The following is a 19703-nucleotide window of genomic DNA, read 5'->3' as shown; positions in this document are numbered from 1 at the left end:
TGACCATCAACAGTGAAGCAAGTGGTCAGGCCAGGTCACGGTCTTGATGAGGGGCGGCGGTGACGGCGACGTAACGGCGACGGAACGGACCCCGTGGCTTGACAGATCAGGGCAGTGCCAGCTCCGACCTTTCTCCGAGGACCGCCCTAGGAGGTATTGCAAGGTGGAAGCTCAACTAGGTATTGCATGTGACAACCGCAACCCGACAGGCCGTCGCATCAGTAAGAAAGTGAAGCGAGAAAGAGATTCATACCGGCAGCAGTGAATGTGAATAAGGGAGGGGAGGCGAGGCGCGGCGAGGCGATGTGTGAGAGCTGAGGCTCAGGACAACACCAGCGCCATGGACATCTTCCAGAGCGTGCAAGGCTATATCAATAAGATGGTGTCGCAAGGAGATACGACCAATGGAGGCGCCGCGAAGATGAAGATACTGCTGCTGGACAAGGACACCGTACGTGGTGGAGCGCCATACTGTTGGCTGGACTTTGTGCTCACACATGCCAGGTTCCCATTGTCTCGTCAGCAACATCTCAATCTGCGCTTCTAAACCATTCCGTATACCTCACCCAACGCCTCGACGACCAGAACCGCGAGAAGATGCGGCATTTGCGGTGCTTATGCTTCCTGCGGCCATCGCCAGACAGTATACAGTTCCTGATTGACGAGTGTCGGGAGCCCAAGTATGGAGAGTACCACATCTGTAAGGCCTCACATGCGCCGCACCAGTAGCCAGAACGACTTCTGACTGACACAGATTTCAGCAACGTCATCAAAAAGTCCTCTCTTGAACGTCTCGCTGAGGCTGATGACCATGAAGTCGTCAAGTCCATTGTCGAGTACTTCGCCGACTTTCTGGTAGTCAACCCAGACTTGTGCTCACTGCCTCTCTCCACGCGCTTGTGGTCGTCCTCCCCAGACCTGTGGAATCAAGACAGTTTGACACGGACTGTAGAGGGCGTCATTGCCATGCTCCTTTCGCTGAAGAAGAAACCATTGATCAGATTTGAGAAGAACAGCCTGCTGTGCAAGAAGTTGGCAACAGAAGTTCGATATGCCATGACACAAGAGGAACAGCTATTCGACTTCCGAAAGCCAGATACGCCTCCGATCTTGCTCTTGGTAGACAGAAGAGATGACCCAGTCACGCCACTTTTGACCCAATGGACCTATCAAGCTATGGTGCACGAGCTGCTGGGCATTGAAAATGGCAGAGTCAACCTCAGCGATGTGCCGGAAGTCAGGCCTGAGTTCAAAGTAGGTTTACTTAGGGAGTGTAGTCGATGCTGAGCTAACATGTTGCAGGAAATTGTGCTCTCACAAGACCAAGACCCTTTCTTCGCCAAGAACATGTACCTCAACTTTGGAGATCTGGGCCAGAACGCTAAAGACTATGTTGAGCAATTTGCCTCCAAGCAGGCCTCAGGACAGAAGCTCGACAGCATCGAAGACATGAAACGATTCGTCGAAGAATATCCCGAGTTCCGTCGGCTCTCTGGCAACGTCACGAAACACGTGACCCTTGTCGGAGAGCTCTCGCGCCGTGTAGGAACTGACAGTCTCCTCGACGTCTCTGAGCTCGAACAAAGTCTCGCTTGCAACGACAACCACTCTCAAGATGTCAAGAGATTACAGCAGATCATTCAAGATCCTCGAATTCCCCCCAACAACAAGGTGCGCCTGGTTGCAATCTACGCGCTCCGGTACTCAGGCCATAGCAACAACAATACGCCAGCGCTTATGGATCTGCTCGCTGTAGCCGGCAATATATCTCGACATCGCATCAATCTGATACCCAAGCTTCTTACATATTCCACCAGTTTGCAGTCTATGCCTAACACAGGTGGCATACCAGACCTGTTCCAATCGAGCAATCTCTTTTCTGAAGCTCGATCTCGCTTCCAACGTGGATTGAAAGGCGTAGAGAACGTTTATACCCAGCACTCGCCTCGACTGGAGAACACGCTGCAGGATCTGACCAAAGGTCGACTCAACATGAATACGTACCCATTCGTGGAAGGCGGAGGACAAACGCGAGACAAACCACAGGACATCATTATCTTCATGGTGGGAGGTGCCACGTACGAGGAGGCAAAGATGGTTGCGCAGGTCAACGCGAGTAGTCCTGGGATTAGAGTTGTGCTTGGCGGGACCGGTATACACAACAGCAGTACGTTTCTGGATGAGGTTGAGGAGGCTGTGGATGCTTGGCCTGAAGCAAAACCTGATACTGCTGCTGGGAGACTGAGAAGAGAAGTTGGAAGAGCCTAATCAGGTCGTCTCAAGCCAAAGTTACGCTGTAGCAAGATAAGCACGGCATGGGATCTGCCCATAGGTGTACTACGTACGCCTTACGCATGGGCAGTGCATTGCGCGTGAATGTCATGGACGATGAGATCAGAACATGTAGCTCATATCACATGGACAGAGCCACCCAGTAATGAATTTTCAAATGCGATCGATCAACCCCAGTCTAAAATTCTTCTTTATGATTTATCTATCCCGTATACCATACATCATACTACCTAGTACCTATTATTACACTCCCAATCTACCCGATCTCCCGATACCTATGATTACACTCCTGACCCACCGATCTCCCTGTACCTTTGCCAATCACACTCCCATGTCAACATTCCAAGCCAATGTTCAACCCTCTTCCCCTCTTCCTCCTCATCTGTATACCGTTCCACCTCGTTGACGAGGGTACACTCCTCCTCGTCCTCCATATCCCTGTTGTGGATGACCGACAATCGACGGGCGCGGATTCTGGAAAGCACCTGTTCCTGGAACCATTGGCGATGGGGGAGACATGGTGACCGCGCAAGTCAATGTCCGTCTCTGCGAGCCGTCTCCGTACACCTTCATGGTATGGGTGAATTCGAATTCGGTGGGTCTCGGCATTTCTTTTGGTGTAGGCGTGGATTTGGGATGCTGGGAGATTGGTAGAGTTTGATGTGAGGAGGATGATGGTTATGATGATGAAGGATGGAGTAAGACGGATGTCGCAATCGTGGCGTGTGTGTTGACGTGTGATGTGTTTTGGTAGAGCTGGGTCTCGGAAAGAGAGATCTTGTTGTTGTTGTTCCTGCTGGGTGCTGGGATGGAATGAGGAGGATGATGTGTCTGGACAGAAGAGGAGGAATATCGGCGGAGATGTGGTTTATATATGCGCTGCGATCGGGCACTGTGATAGTTATTCCAGACTAGACTGCTCTGGACATGCATGCTGCGTGTCGTGTCATAGTCTTGCTTTCGTGACAGAGGCTGAGACTGTCGCTGGGATCCGAGAGATGTCTGAGATCGACGCCAGATGGCAGTATTGAGCTAGACTGTCCTACCTCCTCGCTGCAAGAAACGTGCCTCAACCTGAGCACTCATTGCAGATGGCACATACGATCATGGTATATATCCCAATGATCTCTCGCACCACGGATAACCTTCCTCATACTATACAGCACTCTGCTTTACAGCTCTCGTGTACCAGAGACCCCCAAGCACACAGCCTGACAAATCTCGACAGAACCAGAACCTACATCGCACACGGTCGTCGACTCCTCCAAACCTACGTAGCCTATGCCTCAAGCGGTACCAGCCATGCCATCACAGAGTCGCCAGCGCTCGATCATGAGTACAATCATTGAAAACAACAGCAGGGGCGTCCGGACTCGCCATGGCCGGCCGATCGTTCACGTACCCTTGGCCGCTACTACACCCAAGCCGAAGCAACGACGAGTCGATACGCCTTTGACAGATTACTCCGAGGATTATACTGGGTAAAGATAGGCAGCATGGTATCTTGCATTACTGTGCTCGAAATCCAGTGTCTGCAAACTTTGGGAAAAGAAGCGCATCCATGGCGGAAGGAGAGACTCAAGCGCGCGCAATCTCGGCGGATTGATGCAGCATGTCTGCACTGCGCAGACTAATCAGTCAGCCGCACTTCTGTCGTCATAGTCCATACAACGGTTGCAGGCGCAGGGTCTTGTGGTGATTGTACGTCAGATCATTGAATGAGCTTTTCTCATACGGTAAATCTGAAGCGTGGGACGAGTTTTGATATGGGGATTTCCGATTGCAGGCCCATGAATGAATGCTCCTTATCTCCGTAGTAGCCGAAATCATCTTCAGTCGTACAGGTTGTGTTCTCAATACCAAGGTAAGTGTCTCAACCCGAGTCGGAGTCGGAGCTGCCGTAGTCGACCAGTGAAAGACCAACACCGAGTTGGACGTGCTTTTCAGGGATATCGTGGGCGTTGAATGTCTTATCGAGGAGTACGTCCCTTTCGGCAGCTGGGGCGGCTGCCTCAGTCTTGTCCCCGTCAACATTCTCCAGTACAGGGAATGGTGGCGTCACAGCAGGCTTTTTCAAGACGCCTTTCTTGATGCCCAGCGTACCTCCGAAGTCCTTTTTCGACTTGGTGGTACGCTGGAAAGTGGGAAGCGCTGGTGGAGGCATAGCGGCTCGATCCACGTCTGCACTTCTCCAGCTTGCAGCAGAAGACGACTGCTCACTGGCAGCCTCCTCGCCCAATCTCCTCACCCGTTCACCAGTACTGCTCTGGAACGCCATCTTCGCCTGCTCTTCTAGTTCCCGTTCTATCCTCTCAGCCTCTTCGTCCACTTTCGGCGCCACGACAGTACTGATACCATCCTTATCCACCCTTTCTCGTGTAGCGTTTCGATGCCGCACATCATCCAAGGCATCCGCAATAGCCATTTCCGTCTTCGCGTCCAAAGTCTTCTTCTCCAGCTCCTTCATAGCATCCCTGTTCTCCTCCTCAGCAGCTATCCGATCCAGTGTTTCCTCCTCCGTCTCCTCGGCCAGTTTTGCTTCTCTCCAAACTTCAAAGTTCCTCTTGGCGCCCTTTTCGCAGGTGTAATCCATGTTCTTTGGATCGGTCTTGAAGGTGATTTCTGCAGAGCATCGTGTACATCTGATGTAGAACCGGAATATCGTGATAGCGTAGTACTTCTCTTCGGTGGTCTCTTTGCGAGCATTGAATTTGCGGCCTTTGTAGATGAATTCGCCACAGGATGTACATTTCATGCTGAAAGGAGCCATTAAGCGGACTGTCTGGACTTTAGGGCCAGTCTGCTTAGGACCACGCTTTCGCTCGAGTTTGGACGGATCGAAGTCCGGTGGGTAGTACTTGGTGAGTACCTTTCGTTCCGACATGTTGAAAGCAGACGAAGTATTCTCACTGTGGCTGGCGGTGACCTTACTCTGCTCAAGCGACCAGTTGGTGGTGGTGGTGGTGGTAGTGTTGAACAGAGGAAGAAGTCAAGAGGGTCACTTCGATGCCCGGCAGCCGGCAGTCTTGCCAAGCAGCAGGGGTCGGCGATGGGTCCGGTGGTGGTTGCCCCACTGAGACGAGACGCGCTAACATGTGATTGTGAGTGTTTACATTTGGTAGCCGCGTCCAATTCCATTTCTTCCTCTTTCCTTCTCTCCAGGTAAGTTGGCTCCGTCGTATGATAGCCGCATCCTCCGACGCGGTTCTGACATGAAGCAGGCAGGCAGGTCTCGGTCTTCAACCCTCATGCCCAAGACACTTCCCAGCAGGCGACGGTGACATTGACGACTTAACCTGACATGGAGACTTTCCTACGAAAATGGCGACAAGACGCCTTGGACCGCCATCAGTACGACTCTGCCATCTTTGTTGGTGACAAACTGCTGGCCCTGACGAGTATGCGACGACGACCAACCCTCCCTCTTCTGTATATATTGTTACTAACCTTGCGGCCTGTGGTACAGACTCCGACCAAGACGCATATGCCCTCGCCCAGACGCACTTCTCCGCCGGGAATTACAAGCGCGCCTTAGCATTCATCTCCCGATCCGACGTCCTCCAGCGATTACCGGCATCGCGATATCTCGCCGCTCACTGCTACGTACGACAGAATAGACACGAAGATGCATTGGCGTTGCTCGGGGAAAAGAATCCAGTGCACTTGGTCACGACAGCAGACGCCCAGCGACGGAAACTACAGCATATTAGTAACGGCCTGAGTTCAAAGCAGCATGGAAAGTCAAAGCTGCCGAGTCGGACAGAACGAGTGGACAGAAGCGTAGAGCGAGAACTGGAAGAAGGGAGCAGCCTACGATACGAAGCAGGCATGTGTTATTTGCGAGGGCTATGCTACGCGAAGCAGAATGCCTTTGATCGCGCAAAGCAGTGCTACAAGGACGCGGTGGGAATAGACGTGCAATGCTTCGAGGCTTTCGATCAGCTGGTGAAGAACTCGCTCATGAGCCCGAATGATGAATGGGACTTCCTGGACAGCCTCAATTTTGATAGTATTCAGTCCGAGTCTGGAGACACTGTCTCAGCAGAAGCCGCCGATTTTACACGAAACCTCTACTCGACTCGACTTTCAAAGTACGCGCGACCAGACGAGTTCGATGCCGCTATCGATACATTGTCGACGCATTACAAACTGGCGCAAAACGCGGACATCTTGCTGGCGAAGGCCGAAAAACTTTTTACATCGTCGCGCTTCCAAGCTGCAGTCGATCTGACAAACCAGATTCTCGAGGCGGATCCTTACAATTTTGCCTGTGTTCCTCTACATCTGTCACTCCTGGCACAACTCAACCACACACATGCGCTCTTCGCCCTCTCGCATAACCTCGCAGATACACATCCTAGCGAGCCTTGCACATGGTTAGCCGTGGGTACCTACTACCTGGCCACGAATCGAATACCAGAAGCCCGGTCATACTTTTCCAAAGCCAGTCTCATGGACCCCCATTTCGGTGCAGCCTGGATTGGTTTCGCGCACACCTTCGCAGCAGAAGGCGAGAGTGATCAAGCAATCGCAGCATACAGCACTGCTGCGCGGCTTTTCCAGGGCACGCATCTTCCGCAGCTCTTCCTGGGAATGCAAGAGATTGCATTGGGAAATTTGGGGATAGCCAGAGAGTATTTGACAGCTGCATACAATCTATGCGACAAGGATCCCTTGTTGATCAATGAAATCGGCGTGATCAGCTATATGGAAGGTTCTTATGATAGTGCAATCAACCAATTCCTCCTCGCCCTACAGATCTCACTGGACAACGAGGCCCCACAGGAGCAGTACGTCAGCACTCGACTGAACCTTGCGCATGCATTGCGAAAGGCTTGCAGGTTTCCAGAAGCTCTCGAGCAGTTCGAAGAAGTCATCCGGCTGGGCATGAGAGATGCTGCAGCATTCTCGAGCAAAGCCTTATGCTTGCTAGAAATGGACGATGCTTTCAAGGCCACAGTTGCCCTACACGAAGCCCTCGCGATATCGCCTCAAGATCCTATCGCTACAGATCTGCTCCAGAAAACATTGACAGGGCTTTCTGATCAAGGCGTTCTCGGAGGCGTGGATGAAGGATCCTGGGACCGGGGGATCGCCAGTAGAGTCGAGCACGCGCGCAAAAGCCGGACTCGAGCATTGAGAAGGAGAAGAGCAGCGCCACGAGCGGCGGATGACAGTATGGAACTCGATGGGACCAGCGGTCCGTCGAACTCTTAGCGCGAGCAGACGAACATTGGTCGTCATGTCAGTGCAAGCATCGCTCGGTGGGCGGTTCTCGACTATGTCACTGGTGACCGGGAGAATCGAGGCAGAGTTCATTGGCGAACGACCAGCGATATGGCGCCGAGACGGAACACGGAGGATAGGACCAACCAGCAGTGATTGCCTGCGAGCTTGAACATGACGCCTTCGAGCTTGGATACTCGAAGGAAGAGAATGAGGTGTATGTGGCCATGGCGTTTCTTGATACCTATAGCTACATTACTCCAAACAGGCACAAGCGTCTTTGGTCAAGGTAGCAAGTTCCATAGAGCTGGCAGTTCAGCTATGCCACGGCACCTTTCAGTCTAACTCGGATAGGAAGGAAGTTCAGCGATCTGCTGCCAAAATAGCTTGAGCTAGGAGGTAGCTCTACGCGTTGCGACAACATGGTCCCAACGTGTGTCGTCTTACCGGATGTTGAGTCGGCATCAAAGACAAGACTGAAGACAACGTTGTAGGAAGGATGTGACGGGATGGTCGATGTCTTCACATGTTCCACGAGCCATCGGCAGCAGCCACCGCCCACCGCGCTCCAACCGGAAGTCTGGGTCGCATGACGCGTTTCCGCGTTGTGATGACAGCTATATGACAGCCATCAATGCCTCCTTCCTGCTCTGTCACTTGAATTGGAACTTGAATACAACTCTCTACCTACCTACCACATCACTTCTGCAACAACAACTGCAAACCTCACCAGAAACCATCTCCCGCAAACAACTACCTAACACACACGCCAAAGGCCATCACCATGTCTCTCACACGCTTCACAAGACTGTCCACTCGCATCTCGTCCAGGCAATTCTCCGTCTACACCACCAGTCAGTTGCAATCTTGCCATCAATACTGTGAAGCTTGCTGATCAACTTGTTTTACAGAATTGGCCGACAAGTCCAAACTCGACGCCAAGAACCCCAACAGCATCGGCCGAGAGTTCGAATCCGACGGCAAGATCGGCGGCAAAGCCCAAGCAGTCGGGGGAGCTTTTGCAGCAGATGGTAAAGTCGGAAAGGAATTCACCAAAGACGGGGCCATTGGCGGTAAAGCACAAGAGATGGCAGAGTCAAAGAGTGTATTCGACAAGGATGGAGCTATTGGCAAGGAGTTCCAGGCTGATGGGAAGATTGGAGGCGCTGCAGAGAGTGTGGGCGGAGTGTTCAGTAAAGATGGCGCCGTGGGAAAACAGGTGAGTGAGAAAGCGAAGAATACGGCTTCAGCGGTGGGGACTGTTATCACCGGATAAGAGAAGCTAACGGGAGAAAATTCGTGTCAGTTTACGGACAAGGGAGCTGTCGGAGGAACTGTGCAGAAGAAGATGGGATCGAAGTGAAATGACTTGATCTAGCTCAGTGATGGCCATGCTCGTGGTACACTGCAATTCGAGGCGCTGGTGAGAGTTCTGCTTGAAGTCTGTAATGGATGTCACCTTACTCTCAGTTCTACCTACTAAAGATCATATTATTGAGAGCCTCACATCAAAGAGGAGAGGTTAGGGCTGTTGCTTGCCCCCATTCATATGCGGTGATTTATCGAATTGTGGCCCGTGGGCAAAGAGCTGGTCGCGCAGATGTATAATGACAAGATCAGACGTGTGATATGCGCAAAAGCAAGCAGGCGTATGTCAACAATCAAGCCGACCCGAAGTCATCATGAAGCAGGAATAGATGTTGCTGCCATATCGCGCTCTGTTGTGGGACTCATTTAGAACTGAACCCATCGCGGCTCCTGGGTCCGACTTCGGGTCATCTCGACTCCGATCAAAATACTCACTCCCTCCACCCCATCCCCCCCCCCCTCTCTCTCTCTCGCAGGTCTCCAGCAAGCAAGTAAATACCTAGATACAGTCATCTCAGCTGTAGTTCTATCCATGTTGACAAATTCTGGCCACTGGGAGCTTATCGTAAATCGCTGACCATATCTAGCTCTTGTGTTCTTTCGCAGGCATAGGCGTATGTCATATCACAGTGAAGAAGAAGAAGATGGGTTCCTTGGGGGGAAAAAGGTAGGGCTGCGTCTTCTCCAACTCGTTAGACTCCCTAGGGATCAGAGTCTGTTAGGGCAACAAATCAGGCATGATGCTAATAAAACTCATGGCTCCCACAAGAAAATCTTTTCTCAAGCCGTTCCACCTTGTCGAGGTTACAATAAAGTGGTAGTGTTCTGCGGAGAAGCCTGTTGTTGATGATGTATGTTACAGGGTAAGTAAGGATCAGGCGCTCGACACGAGGATCGGAGTTTGGTCCGGATAAATATCCAAGGTTTGCTGTTGCTGTTGCTGTCCTTGACTGGAAGCTTCGCTTACTGCACCATTATGCTCTCCAACGTCCACTTACAGACACCAAGCAGTACTCTCGGAGGTTTGCTAGCAATGCTTCAGGAATCAGTATCGTCTTGTGCCCTCACTTCGCCCCTATCAGGTATCTCTGTTCGAGTTCTATTCCCTCACAGTAAAACGATCTACCTCCAATCACTCAGACCGTAGCAAACAATATGCCCGACAGCGCCGAGGTCAATTGTAACGGCAAGACATATATGTTCCTTGGTAGAGGTGCGCGAAGAAGACTTTCTGATGCAATCCGATGCGTCGTGATGACCTGTTTGCCCTGCTCAACATCAACTCTGTGCTTCTCGAGCTGTATCTAAGCTGCCCGTCAGATTCAATCGTAGGTGCTCAACTGGCTCGCAACGACTCGTGATTGTGAGTATCTCCAGGATCTAAGGCGGTAGTGAAGACGCCCAATTCGACCAAACTGGATCCATGGAGTAGCTCATCACTGTCCGCTCACAAGGATTCACCTTCAGCCAGAGTAGGCAATACGATATTATCTAGTATAACAAGTCTATTCCGAAACCAATTGAGAGAAGTGAAGTTGAAATATCAAAAGAATGAAGCAATGAAGTCTAACGAAGAATTGATTGCCAAGATTACTATTCACTTCCTCCGACCATTCCGCAATAGGAAGGAGGTCCATGATGCTCTCCGGGAGGTTCCGTTATGCCAATCGGACCCCGACCTAAGCCGACTGGATCCCGGGTATACGTTCATCTTCCCGCCTCTCCTCCGACGCGTTGTGTCTCTTTCAGCAAAATCGCCGTCGCGAAGCTGATAACCCTCTTCTTACTCGGCCTATCGCTGTTGGAATTGGAGGCACGAGGCACAGCCGACTGATGATATACTTCCGTCTGTGGCCTCACTCAGACCCTCTCTCTCCTTCTCCCTCTCCCTCTCCTTCTCCCTCTCCTCTCCTCCGTCCCTCTGAAAGCTCAGAGCCATATTTCATACTTGGAGAACGAGATATATGACTAAATCACCAATATACCTTACATATATATAACGACCAAGATGCAGTATTCCCTCCTCGCGCTCGCAGCAGCAGTCGTCACCAAAGCTGCCCTCTACGATACTTCTACAGCGAATCACTCATGTGTCCTCGAGCCCGCATACCGCTCCTGCTCAGCCAAAGCCAATCCCAGCAGCGTTGATACGTGCTGTGTCGAGACATTTGGCGGTCTTCTTCTCGCTACGCAGTTTTGGAATGTATGGGCAGACAAGCCACTACCGAAGAATAGCTGGACTTTGCACGGTATGGTAGATTTTGTTTTTTGCTCTTTCACTCACTCACTCACGCAATATACGGAATGAAATGTATACTAATCCGAGAGATTTTTTGGCAGGTCTATGGCCGGACTTTTGGTGAATCTTCCTCTTCTGACAAACCCCTCAGCTTGATGATCATTCAGCTTGATAATCATACACTAACTCCGACACTGTTTGTATGTAAACCAGCAATGGATCCTACACACAATACTGCGACCTGTACGTCCCTCTCCCCTCCCAATCTCTCCCCTCCAAAAAGGCCATAACCCAAAAAGAGGCCATAACCCAAACAAACCACCCTAACACAAAACACCCCTCCTCCTTCCAGATCACGCCAATACGACCCCATCCCCTCCCCCAACACCACCACCGGTCTCCCCAACGGCACCTCCGTCCCCGCCTACACGGGCCCACCCATCTCAACATTTGTAACCGCCCTGCAAAAATTCTCCTTACTAGACTACATGTCAACTTTCTGGCCCAGCCAATCCGGCCCCAGCAATGATCTCTGGGCCCACGAATTTTCCAAACACGCAACGTGTTTTAGTACCTTTGACACTCCCTGCTACGGACCTGATGATAACAAAGGAATTCATTCCGACGTAGTAGATTTCTTCGAAACTACAATTTACTATTACAAAAAATTCCCCACGTGGGAATTTCTCGCTCGGAATGCCATTTATCCTTCAAATACGACAGGATATAGTAAAGAAGAAATTGAAAATGCGCTGGCCGAGGAAACGGGTGCGATTCCTTATGTTGGGTGTTCTGGGCCGAGATATAATGAGACGGAGCAAGGCAGGAAAGAAAATGCGACGGATGCGGGGAGGACGGTGTTGAGTGAGGTGTGGTATTATATGCATGTGGAGGGGAGACCGCAGGATGGGAGGTTTGTGTCGGTAGATCAGACGGGGAAGAGTGCGTGTACGAATGTGACGGGCGCCGTGTGGTATTATGAGCAGATGGAGGAGGAGGGGGGACGGGAGGAGTTGTGAAGGAGGAGGAGGAGGAGAAGGCTCACAGGACATGGGTGGGAGATGGAAAAAAAGGTATGTATATAATTGTGTATATATACACATTGTACAGGAATTAGCGCAAAATGGAATGTTGTTCTTGCTTTTTTCTTTGTCAGTGACCCTCCCGGGCAGGGCACACATCGAGCGATCTTCCACGACGAAAGACACAAAGATGGTGACGAAGAAATTTCAAGACTGGAGGCTCGATATTAAAACTGGTCCTGCAACTGCAACACCAAGACACACACACCAGACGCCATATCTTCTGCCGCAAGAGCTCCACCACCTCCTCTTGAGAAGAAACCATCTCTTCAGCATTATGTTGTTCAAAACAACTTCTTGATGGCACGAATGCTCTTGACCCTCTTCAACCACCCGCTCGTGCCCTTCGCCACCACCGCCTCCTTATTGGCCGAGTCGATATTGAGCCTGGCTTCATCATCTGCCACGGGCCGAGAGGGCTCATTGGGATTGGTTTCGGGAACGGGAATTCCATCGACGCGATCGATGAGGGTCGGGGCTTTCCTAGTGGGACGTGGAGGAGGCGGCTTGAAGAGCGGGCGACCGCAGCTGTAAACTTGGGTCTCGAAGTGGGAGTTTTGAGACTCCATGTGGTATGACTGGGTCTCCGAGTGGTATTTGGATCGAGAGGAGTCGTCAGGAATCGGCTCTGTAGCGGCAGGAGGTTGCTGTTCCAGAAAGGCTTCGCAAAGTGATGTCGAGTGAGCGGCCTCCTCGCTGGCACGGCCTGCGTCAGGTGCTGCGGCCAACATGGTCTTCATGTCGACAGTGCTGTCGGCACGCTCTACGCCACTCGTCTCCTCTGCATGGACTGGGCCCGGTGACAGCGTAGCAGACGGTGCGAAGTCGAAGTCAAAGGCGGGTATTTGCATCGTGGATGCTGGTGAAGAAGCCGATGACTTGTGCGCCGACTTCTCTGCAGCCTCAGAGATCGGAGCAAGCTTCCTCGATTTGCCATGAGGAGTCTTCATTGTCGTCTTGTCGAAGGGAGCGACGGGATCCACTGGTGCTGGAGAAATGGGGCCATGCTGGAGTCGTTCCTTCAACACACCCAGAGGCAGGTTGTCATTCTCGAATCGCTCCCCGGTCAACTCTTTGCGAGGCGTGGCAACGATCGTATACACTTGGTTCCTGTCGGCCGGGGCCGCTGAATCACCGCTGGCCTTGTCGATGGGGCGGCTGTTGGGTGCATTGGGCGTTCCCACTAGTCGCTGGCATCAGTCGCCAGGCCGGATCTCTGCACCCACGCCAGACTTACACGCTGTTGTGCTCTGCTCTTTGACTGCCGACGCCGTTTCTCCATCATGTTCCGGGCGCTTGGTCTTGGGAATGGTCCTCTGGGGTCGTACGGGAACGTTGAAGCCCGCCATGATCCCTTGTTGCGTTCAGGATGTGATCGTGGAAGAGGACGAAGAATGTGAAATGAAGACAACAGGCAGCAGGAAGATACTGCAGTTTCACAGTCTGGCCACGCATGAATTTCCAATGCCACTGTACGTGCTAGCTTGGCAGACCGTCGCTGGTGAGGTGGCGGCACAGTCCGGGACCTGAGAAGAAATCTCCCTTTGGTACATCACAAACCTTCGGTTCTCGACCACTATCTCTCGCGGCCCAGTGCACCAAGGAAAAAAAAACTCCTGTCAGCACTCCATCTCGCAGCTTGAAAAGTCTCCAGCCGCAACCGTCCTCCATCACGATTAGCGCATGGTCAGGAGTGAGCCCCTATATATATGGACATGCAACCACTGGATCAGCACGCTTTCTCTGCACCAGGGCACTTTTTTCAATATCTCTTGGAGATCATCTCCGGTCACATCGGTTGGTAGACAATGCATTACCACGGATGATCTCCAGTGAGCCGGTTCATCCGAGACAGCAACGTGGTCCGCAGATAGGCATCGTGCCTGCCGCTGGCTACACTCTTCAAACGAAGTCTTTTTTGCCAAACCTCTCAAATGCACAAGTAATTTGCACCACCACTGCCCGCACTTCCAAAGTCACAGACGTTCCCGACTCCATTTCTCAACCATCATCGCATCTACCCACTCGAGGAGAAATGTCACAACATATCATGGCATCTGGCCTCACAACTGTCCTGGCCAAAGCCACAACCACGATCCAACCCCGAAACACCCACGAGGAAACGACCTGCAACGCTCTCTGCAAAGCCCAACTCTTCGGCCTAATAGCTCTCATGTCAGTCTACCTGGTCTCATCCTTCGTCATCCCCGCCATCTCCTTCATCCACACACACGCCCGAATCCTCGGCCTCACCTCTGCGGAAATGGTGCGTGGGAGATCTTGCGCGCGAGCTGTGCCTCTCATCTTCCTCTACCTGCTCAGCGGTCCGGGCTTGTACATTGCGTTTTTCCTGGTGTTTGGCTTGACTCCCCTGGCGGGCTTGAATGATCCTCGACCGGAGAACTATGCGCTGGCGATGTCGATGGCGATCGTCTTGGTGCTGGCTGCGCATGTGGTGTACTCTGGCGCGTGCTGGATCGTGTATGCAATTTCGAGGACGGTCGGGGCAAGAAAGGTGGGAAATCGGGGGACTGGAGAGGGGAATTCGAAGGATTTGGAGTTGCAGGACTGTGGAGGTAATATGTAATATGTACCTAATTATGAGAAGCGGGATGTGTGCTTGAATTTAGATGTGTTCAAGCTAGGAATCAATCGATAATTGTTATCCGAGGAAGGAACACGGGGGGCTTAATGAATAACAGAAAAAGGACCTGATATGGCAGGCAGGTCCATGTCCATGCAGCCGACTTTGGTTCTGTCTGAAATTACAAGATGGGAAAAAAAAGAGAGTCTTGGAAAGAAATGTACCGTACCTACCTGTAGTTGTCCAACTTCGCACAAGATTTATACTACCCGTAGATACCACGCCATCATTTCTCTCCCAGTCAGTACTCATACTCATCCCAAAAAACTCATTCTCCCTCTCGAAGAACAACCCGCTTCCACAAACCCCAATCGCCTCCATTCCTCATCACCACCACCACCATCATCATCATCATCATCGCCAGAATATTCACCATCATCATCATCACCAGAATCTTCACCAACAGTAGCAAACCCTCCTCTCTCAACCCTCCCTCTACCCCTCGAACTTTTCAATCCGGCAGCCAGAGACTGCGTCGCAGCAGTATCGCTTCTTGGAATTTGTGCTTCCAGAGCAAGAAGAGCAAGATCAGGAACAGGAGCAGAGGATAACTCATCAGGGCTGTTGAAATCCTGCACAGGCGAGAAGAAGAGGAGGAGGGGAGGTGAATTGGAAGTATGTTTTGAGGATTGATGTTGTTGTTCTTGTTCGTCGGGAGATTTGATCATCTGATGCTGGATTTCGGAGATGTCAGGTTTATCATTGCTGTTATTACTGAGAATATTACTGCTGGAACTTTTTTTACTGTTACTATTATTGCTGGTGAGATTCTGTTGCTGTTGCTGTTGCTGACATGTGGAAGTTGTTGTTGTTGCTGCTGCAGTTGCTGTCTCAAGACAAATCGGCTTTCCATCTGGTGTGTCGAGAATATACAATTTACCATCTTCATCTTCACATTTGGTGTAAGCCACATAAGGAGGTGAGCTGCGACCATTGGACGTGTGGGTGTCTTCCTTCCATTGCGTCGCTTCTGCTTGAGGATGTGTAGGTAATGTACTGGGCTGTGCTGCTGCTGCTGCGGCTGCTACGACAGTGCTCACAGGTTTCGGAATTGTATGAATTACAGTTGAATCATCTGGTGTTGGCACAGTTACCGCACAATGTGTCTCCTCCAAGGGGCTGCTGTGCTCGCCGTCTGGCTGAAAAGCGCATTCGCAGTCCCCATGAAAGCCTTGTATGCTGGAAGGTGAGCCTTGAAGAGGAGACTCTGGCATATTTGGACGTACATACACACTCACCTCCGGTCTTGGCCTCTCACGAGGCCGAGCGTTCGCAAGCTGGAGTTGCAGTGCAGTCAGTTGTGCTTGTACTTGCTCCACAGAAGGACCACGGTCGTTTGACGCGATTTGCGAAGACTTGGTAGGCCCTTGTGCAGTCTCGACTACAGGCACTTCAGCAGCAGACCCAACTTCATCGACTCGATTCGCCCCAAAGCCTGTACCGCCTGGTGCGCGGAGAAGCTCAGTCGGAACAGAAGATGATGTCCTTGCCGGAGAAGCCGAGCCAGCGAGTCTGTCTGCTGGCGCCTCGTCGGCGAATCTCACGTGTATGTCCTTTGGACCTTGTAATCCTCTTGGGACTTCGACATGTATCGAATATGTATCCAGACGCTTCCGAACAGGGAGAGGGAGCAATTCGTGCTGTGACGCAGAGTCATCTGGATCGAGTGAAATGCCTGGCCAAGAGATGTGTGATGGAGGTGGTGTCGCAGCTTCTAAACCCTCTGCGACAGATTCACTGGCATGACACTCATGGACCGCGGATGTGGGCTGGCTATGCAGTGCTTCAGCTCTGTCATCGGATGCTGTCGAATGTGGTTGCGGAGGAGCACGATTGATCTCCCAATTCCGTATCCCAATCTCTCGTTCCACAATCTCGCGGCTCTTTCTGAGAGCGCGATTCGCAGCTCTCTCGCGCTTTGCACTGACATGCTCCATCTCTACGGCTCGTGCAACGACTCTCTCACCAAGGACAACGTCAAGGAATCGGAGGACATCAAAGTTCAACTCGTGAATCTCGCGAGCGCAGAATGGATGCACCAGTCGGAGTGCTTTGATACCGGTGTAGCCCAGAGTCGAAGCATCTACATACTGGCGGGACTGGAAAGGGTCCTCGGTGCTGTGCCCAATCTGAAGAGTTGTGCAAGAGTTTGGTGTTTGACGCAGTGTCTTGTCGGATCCGGAATGGAGCCGAGAAAAAGCTTCGTTGTCTGCAATGCAGGAAGGACTCCAGAGTCGAGAGCCTTGCAAAGGATGCGGCGCATGTTCCACGTTGAACGGCGTAGGACGGAGATCATAAGGAGTAGTAGCGCCAGCTGGGGTTGTCGCGCCGCTCTCGAGAGGTGGTATGTCGAGGTGCGTGGGTCGTCGTATATCACTCGACACATCTGTAGGATGGTTGTTATACTTCAATGACTGACCCATAACCGTGCCTGGACTAGGTAGAGGGGCTTCGATTGCCTGGGTGACATTGTACTCGAAGGCGATATGCTCAACACCCGAAATGTCTTGTGCGTCTCTACCAGGCTCGTCAGATCCAGTGGGCTGTGCCTCTGCTGCTTTGCCTCGTGATTTCTCACTCAGAGCTCTACCTTCTGGTACTTTTATAGAAGCATTGATGGGCGGCGCAGAAGAGTCTACAGCTTTGAGACGACTTGGCGCAGTTTGGAGTAGCATCCGAGTGTATTGCTCGAAGAATCTCAAGTCCTCTGCTAGTGCTACCTCGTGACCATTGGCGAAGCCGCACACTTCCAGATCGTGTGCCTTGTTCTCCAGGAATGCGGCCAGCTGGCTCATGCTGTCTACGGCTCGCGATGTGTTCAAGCTTGTATTCTGTCCTGGTCTGGTCAAGAAACCTGGACTCCGCTCAATCACGAGGCTAAACGCATAGCCATATAACCTGTTGGACAAATTTTTCGCCGTTGCCAAGATGGGCAAGTCAAGCATGATGATGCCAGTACAATATCCTTTGTACACGAATGCTGACAGATCGACGAGGCATTCTGCAACGGCTGAAGCGCTTGATTCATGGAGAGAGTCTGCTTGGCAATGGTTCAGGCCGGTGGCTTGGGTTGGATTGAGAGACATGGCTGTGGGTCAGTGGGAAGAAAGCCGTGTCTGAGTAGGTAGGTACCAGGTAGGTAGGTGGCTGTGTGAGTCGAAGAGCGCCTGTGTGGGTCAACATCTTTCGACAAATATAGGTTTTCATGGATGGAAGACACATTGGTGAATGTTGCGACAGAACATATTGCATGTAGTGTTATAACCAGCTGCCGCGTTATACCAGGTGGATACATACACTGCTCTGACATTCTTGTCATCGGTCCACATAACATAGCGCGATGAGGTTGGAGCTAGCAGAATCCATAGTGAATATTTGCACTGGGGCTTGACAGTGTACTCTCATCGTGTGAGTTGTAAGAGATGGCAACTTACCTCCATACTGTAATGCTCAGCACGCGAACATAGGATTCGATCTCATAGCTCGACTTGCCTTCTCCTCCAGTATTCATACGCTTTTGGGAGTCGGAAATGGTCGACAGAACGAATTGTGCGCAGAAGAAGGCAGCTGGCGCCCCAGCCCAAGCCCATCATCCGCTTGCGCGCGCGCCGCATGTCTGGCCAGCCCTACAGAGGGTGTATCCCAAGTAGTCGATACGAGTGACCATAGCCCACCTACTGTACTGTAAATACACCTCTTCCCCTTGTTCCTCGGATTATTTCCCCGGGTAATGTCTTTGCTGGTTCGCTCAGCCATTCCATGCATGCCTAATTCCACCAGGTACATGCATGGCAGCACCAATTTGGAGAGGAGTCTGTAGGACGTGCTGGCGATTCGTACTCGCGCGTGATTTACGCCATTGGAGAAGGAGTTTAACACACCCGGTACGGCGAAGAGACGCAAGTGGTGTTGTTCTAGATGGGTGTGAAATGAGTGATGGGCTGGAGGGCGGCACAGCAGGGAAGAGGCCGACGACTACCTGTAGAATAAGATCAACATACTGTATCTCTTACCGTACCCGTACCATAAGGTGTCTATATACATGTATCATGATGTATGGTGTATGTATAGCGCTTATACTGGTAGTGGTAGATACGAAAGGAGGACGGGGTGAAGTGAAACATTGATGGGCCGGCCCTAGCTCCTAGTTCTTCAGCTACTCAACACCTCATACGTTACTGTATGGTAATTAAAGACAACCTTCTTATTACCTTCTAGCTCAACGAGGGACTGTGTCTCGTGTTTTGCCTGTAGTTGTAGGAGGTAGTGTGAGGCTAAAACCAACAACAAAACTCTTCCCTGCCTGTTCGGTTGCTGTGACACCAACAAGGAAAAGGCAACGAGCAACAACAACATCTCTCTACTCCCTCTCCACACTCCTGTCCCGTCCCCTCCGAGAGACCACCTGACTGTACTGTACTTCACTTCACTTCACCTGGCCACCACGTGATGCTCGTTGGCTTCGAGAATCGAGAATTGAGACTCGAGGGCCTGAGGCTGAGGCGGAAGATGATACGCCGACTGTCAGCAGCGCCGAGGACTTCCGCCAACATGCTTTCCCCTCCCCTCCCCTCCCCTCTCCTCCCCCTTCTCCCTTCTCCTTCCCCTTCCGCCCTCCCTGACAGCGCCCAGCCACTCCTCAGGCACCGGCAGCGGAAAGGTCGGCAACGTCACCAAGAAGCGCTCCGTAGCATCTCGAGACGCACGCTCGTGGAAAAGAGTCTGGGCTCATCACGCGATGTCGCGTGCTGGGGAGTCTGGGAATATGCTTCCAATATGCCCGGATGAAACGTTCGTTCATACTGTTCTCACAATCATACACTTCCAACAGCCTGATTAAAGTGGCATCTGG

The 19703-nt window shown here is 51.8% G+C and overlaps 7 protein-coding genes across 7 annotated transcripts; 5 read left to right on the top strand and 2 right to left on the bottom strand.

Annotated features, from left to right (window-relative positions):
- The first annotated feature begins 202 nt into the window (after window positions 1-202).
- SEPMUDRAFT_149883 (vacuolar protein sorting-associated protein VpsB) lies at window positions 203-2461 on the top strand. Its single transcript, XM_016905831.1, has 4 exons — window positions 203-451; window positions 505-700; window positions 755-1254; window positions 1303-2461. The coding sequence occupies exons 1-4, from the start codon at window positions 341-343 to the stop codon at window positions 2266-2268; spliced, it is 1773 nt and encodes a 590-aa protein (XP_016760242.1). The 5' UTR covers window positions 203-340; the 3' UTR covers window positions 2269-2461.
- Window positions 2462-2811: 350 nt separating this feature from the next.
- SEPMUDRAFT_149882 (DUF572-domain-containing protein) lies at window positions 2812-5239 on the bottom strand. Its single transcript, XM_016905830.1, has one exon. It carries the CDS (start codon window positions 5174-5176, stop codon window positions 4166-4168), a length of 1011 nt encoding a protein of 336 aa, XP_016760241.1. The 5' UTR covers window positions 5177-5239; the 3' UTR covers window positions 2812-4165.
- Window positions 5240-5532: 293 nt separating this feature from the next.
- On the top strand, window positions 5533-8055 carry SEPMUDRAFT_134035 (TPR-like protein). The gene is made up of 2 exons (XM_016902606.1): window positions 5533-5690; window positions 5759-8055. The coding sequence occupies exons 1-2, from the start codon at window positions 5594-5596 to the stop codon at window positions 7507-7509; spliced, it is 1848 nt and encodes a 615-aa protein (XP_016760240.1). The 5' UTR covers window positions 5533-5593; the 3' UTR covers window positions 7510-8055.
- Window positions 8056-8302: 247 nt separating this feature from the next.
- On the top strand, window positions 8303-8794 carry SEPMUDRAFT_108912 (uncharacterized protein; the record flags this gene model as incomplete). The annotated part of the gene is made up of 2 exons (XM_016900753.1): window positions 8303-8372; window positions 8430-8794. 2 exons carry the CDS (start codon window positions 8303-8305, stop codon window positions 8792-8794), a joined length of 435 nt encoding a protein of 144 aa, XP_016760239.1.
- A 1995-nt stretch (window positions 8795-10789) lies between these two features.
- SEPMUDRAFT_149878 (ribonuclease T2) lies at window positions 10790-12244 on the top strand. Its single transcript, XM_016905829.1, has 4 exons — window positions 10790-11135; window positions 11227-11245; window positions 11339-11368; window positions 11478-12244. The coding sequence occupies exons 1-4, from the start codon at window positions 10895-10897 to the stop codon at window positions 12142-12144; spliced, it is 957 nt and encodes a 318-aa protein (XP_016760238.1). The 5' UTR covers window positions 10790-10894; the 3' UTR covers window positions 12145-12244.
- A 1095-nt stretch (window positions 12245-13339) lies between these two features.
- On the top strand, window positions 13340-14960 carry SEPMUDRAFT_149877 (uncharacterized protein). The gene has a single exon (XM_016905828.1). It carries the CDS (start codon window positions 14030-14032, stop codon window positions 14792-14794), a length of 765 nt encoding a protein of 254 aa, XP_016760237.1. The 5' UTR covers window positions 13340-14029; the 3' UTR covers window positions 14795-14960.
- A 145-nt stretch (window positions 14961-15105) lies between these two features.
- SEPMUDRAFT_118060 (uncharacterized protein) lies at window positions 15106-17937 on the bottom strand (the record flags this gene model as incomplete). Its single annotated transcript, XM_016901399.1, has 1 exon — window positions 15106-17937. One exon carries the CDS (start codon window positions 17935-17937, stop codon window positions 15106-15108), a length of 2832 nt encoding a protein of 943 aa, XP_016760236.1.
- Between the last annotated feature and the right edge of the window lie 1766 nt (window positions 17938-19703).

The sequence above is a fragment of the Sphaerulina musiva genome (genome assembly GCF_000320565.1).
Source record: "Sphaerulina musiva SO2202 unplaced genomic scaffold SEPMUscaffold_6, whole genome shotgun sequence".
NCBI classification, from domain to species: Eukaryota; Fungi; Ascomycota; class Dothideomycetes; order Mycosphaerellales; family Mycosphaerellaceae; genus Sphaerulina; species Sphaerulina musiva.
This window is presented reverse-complemented; position numbering and strand designations above follow the sequence as displayed.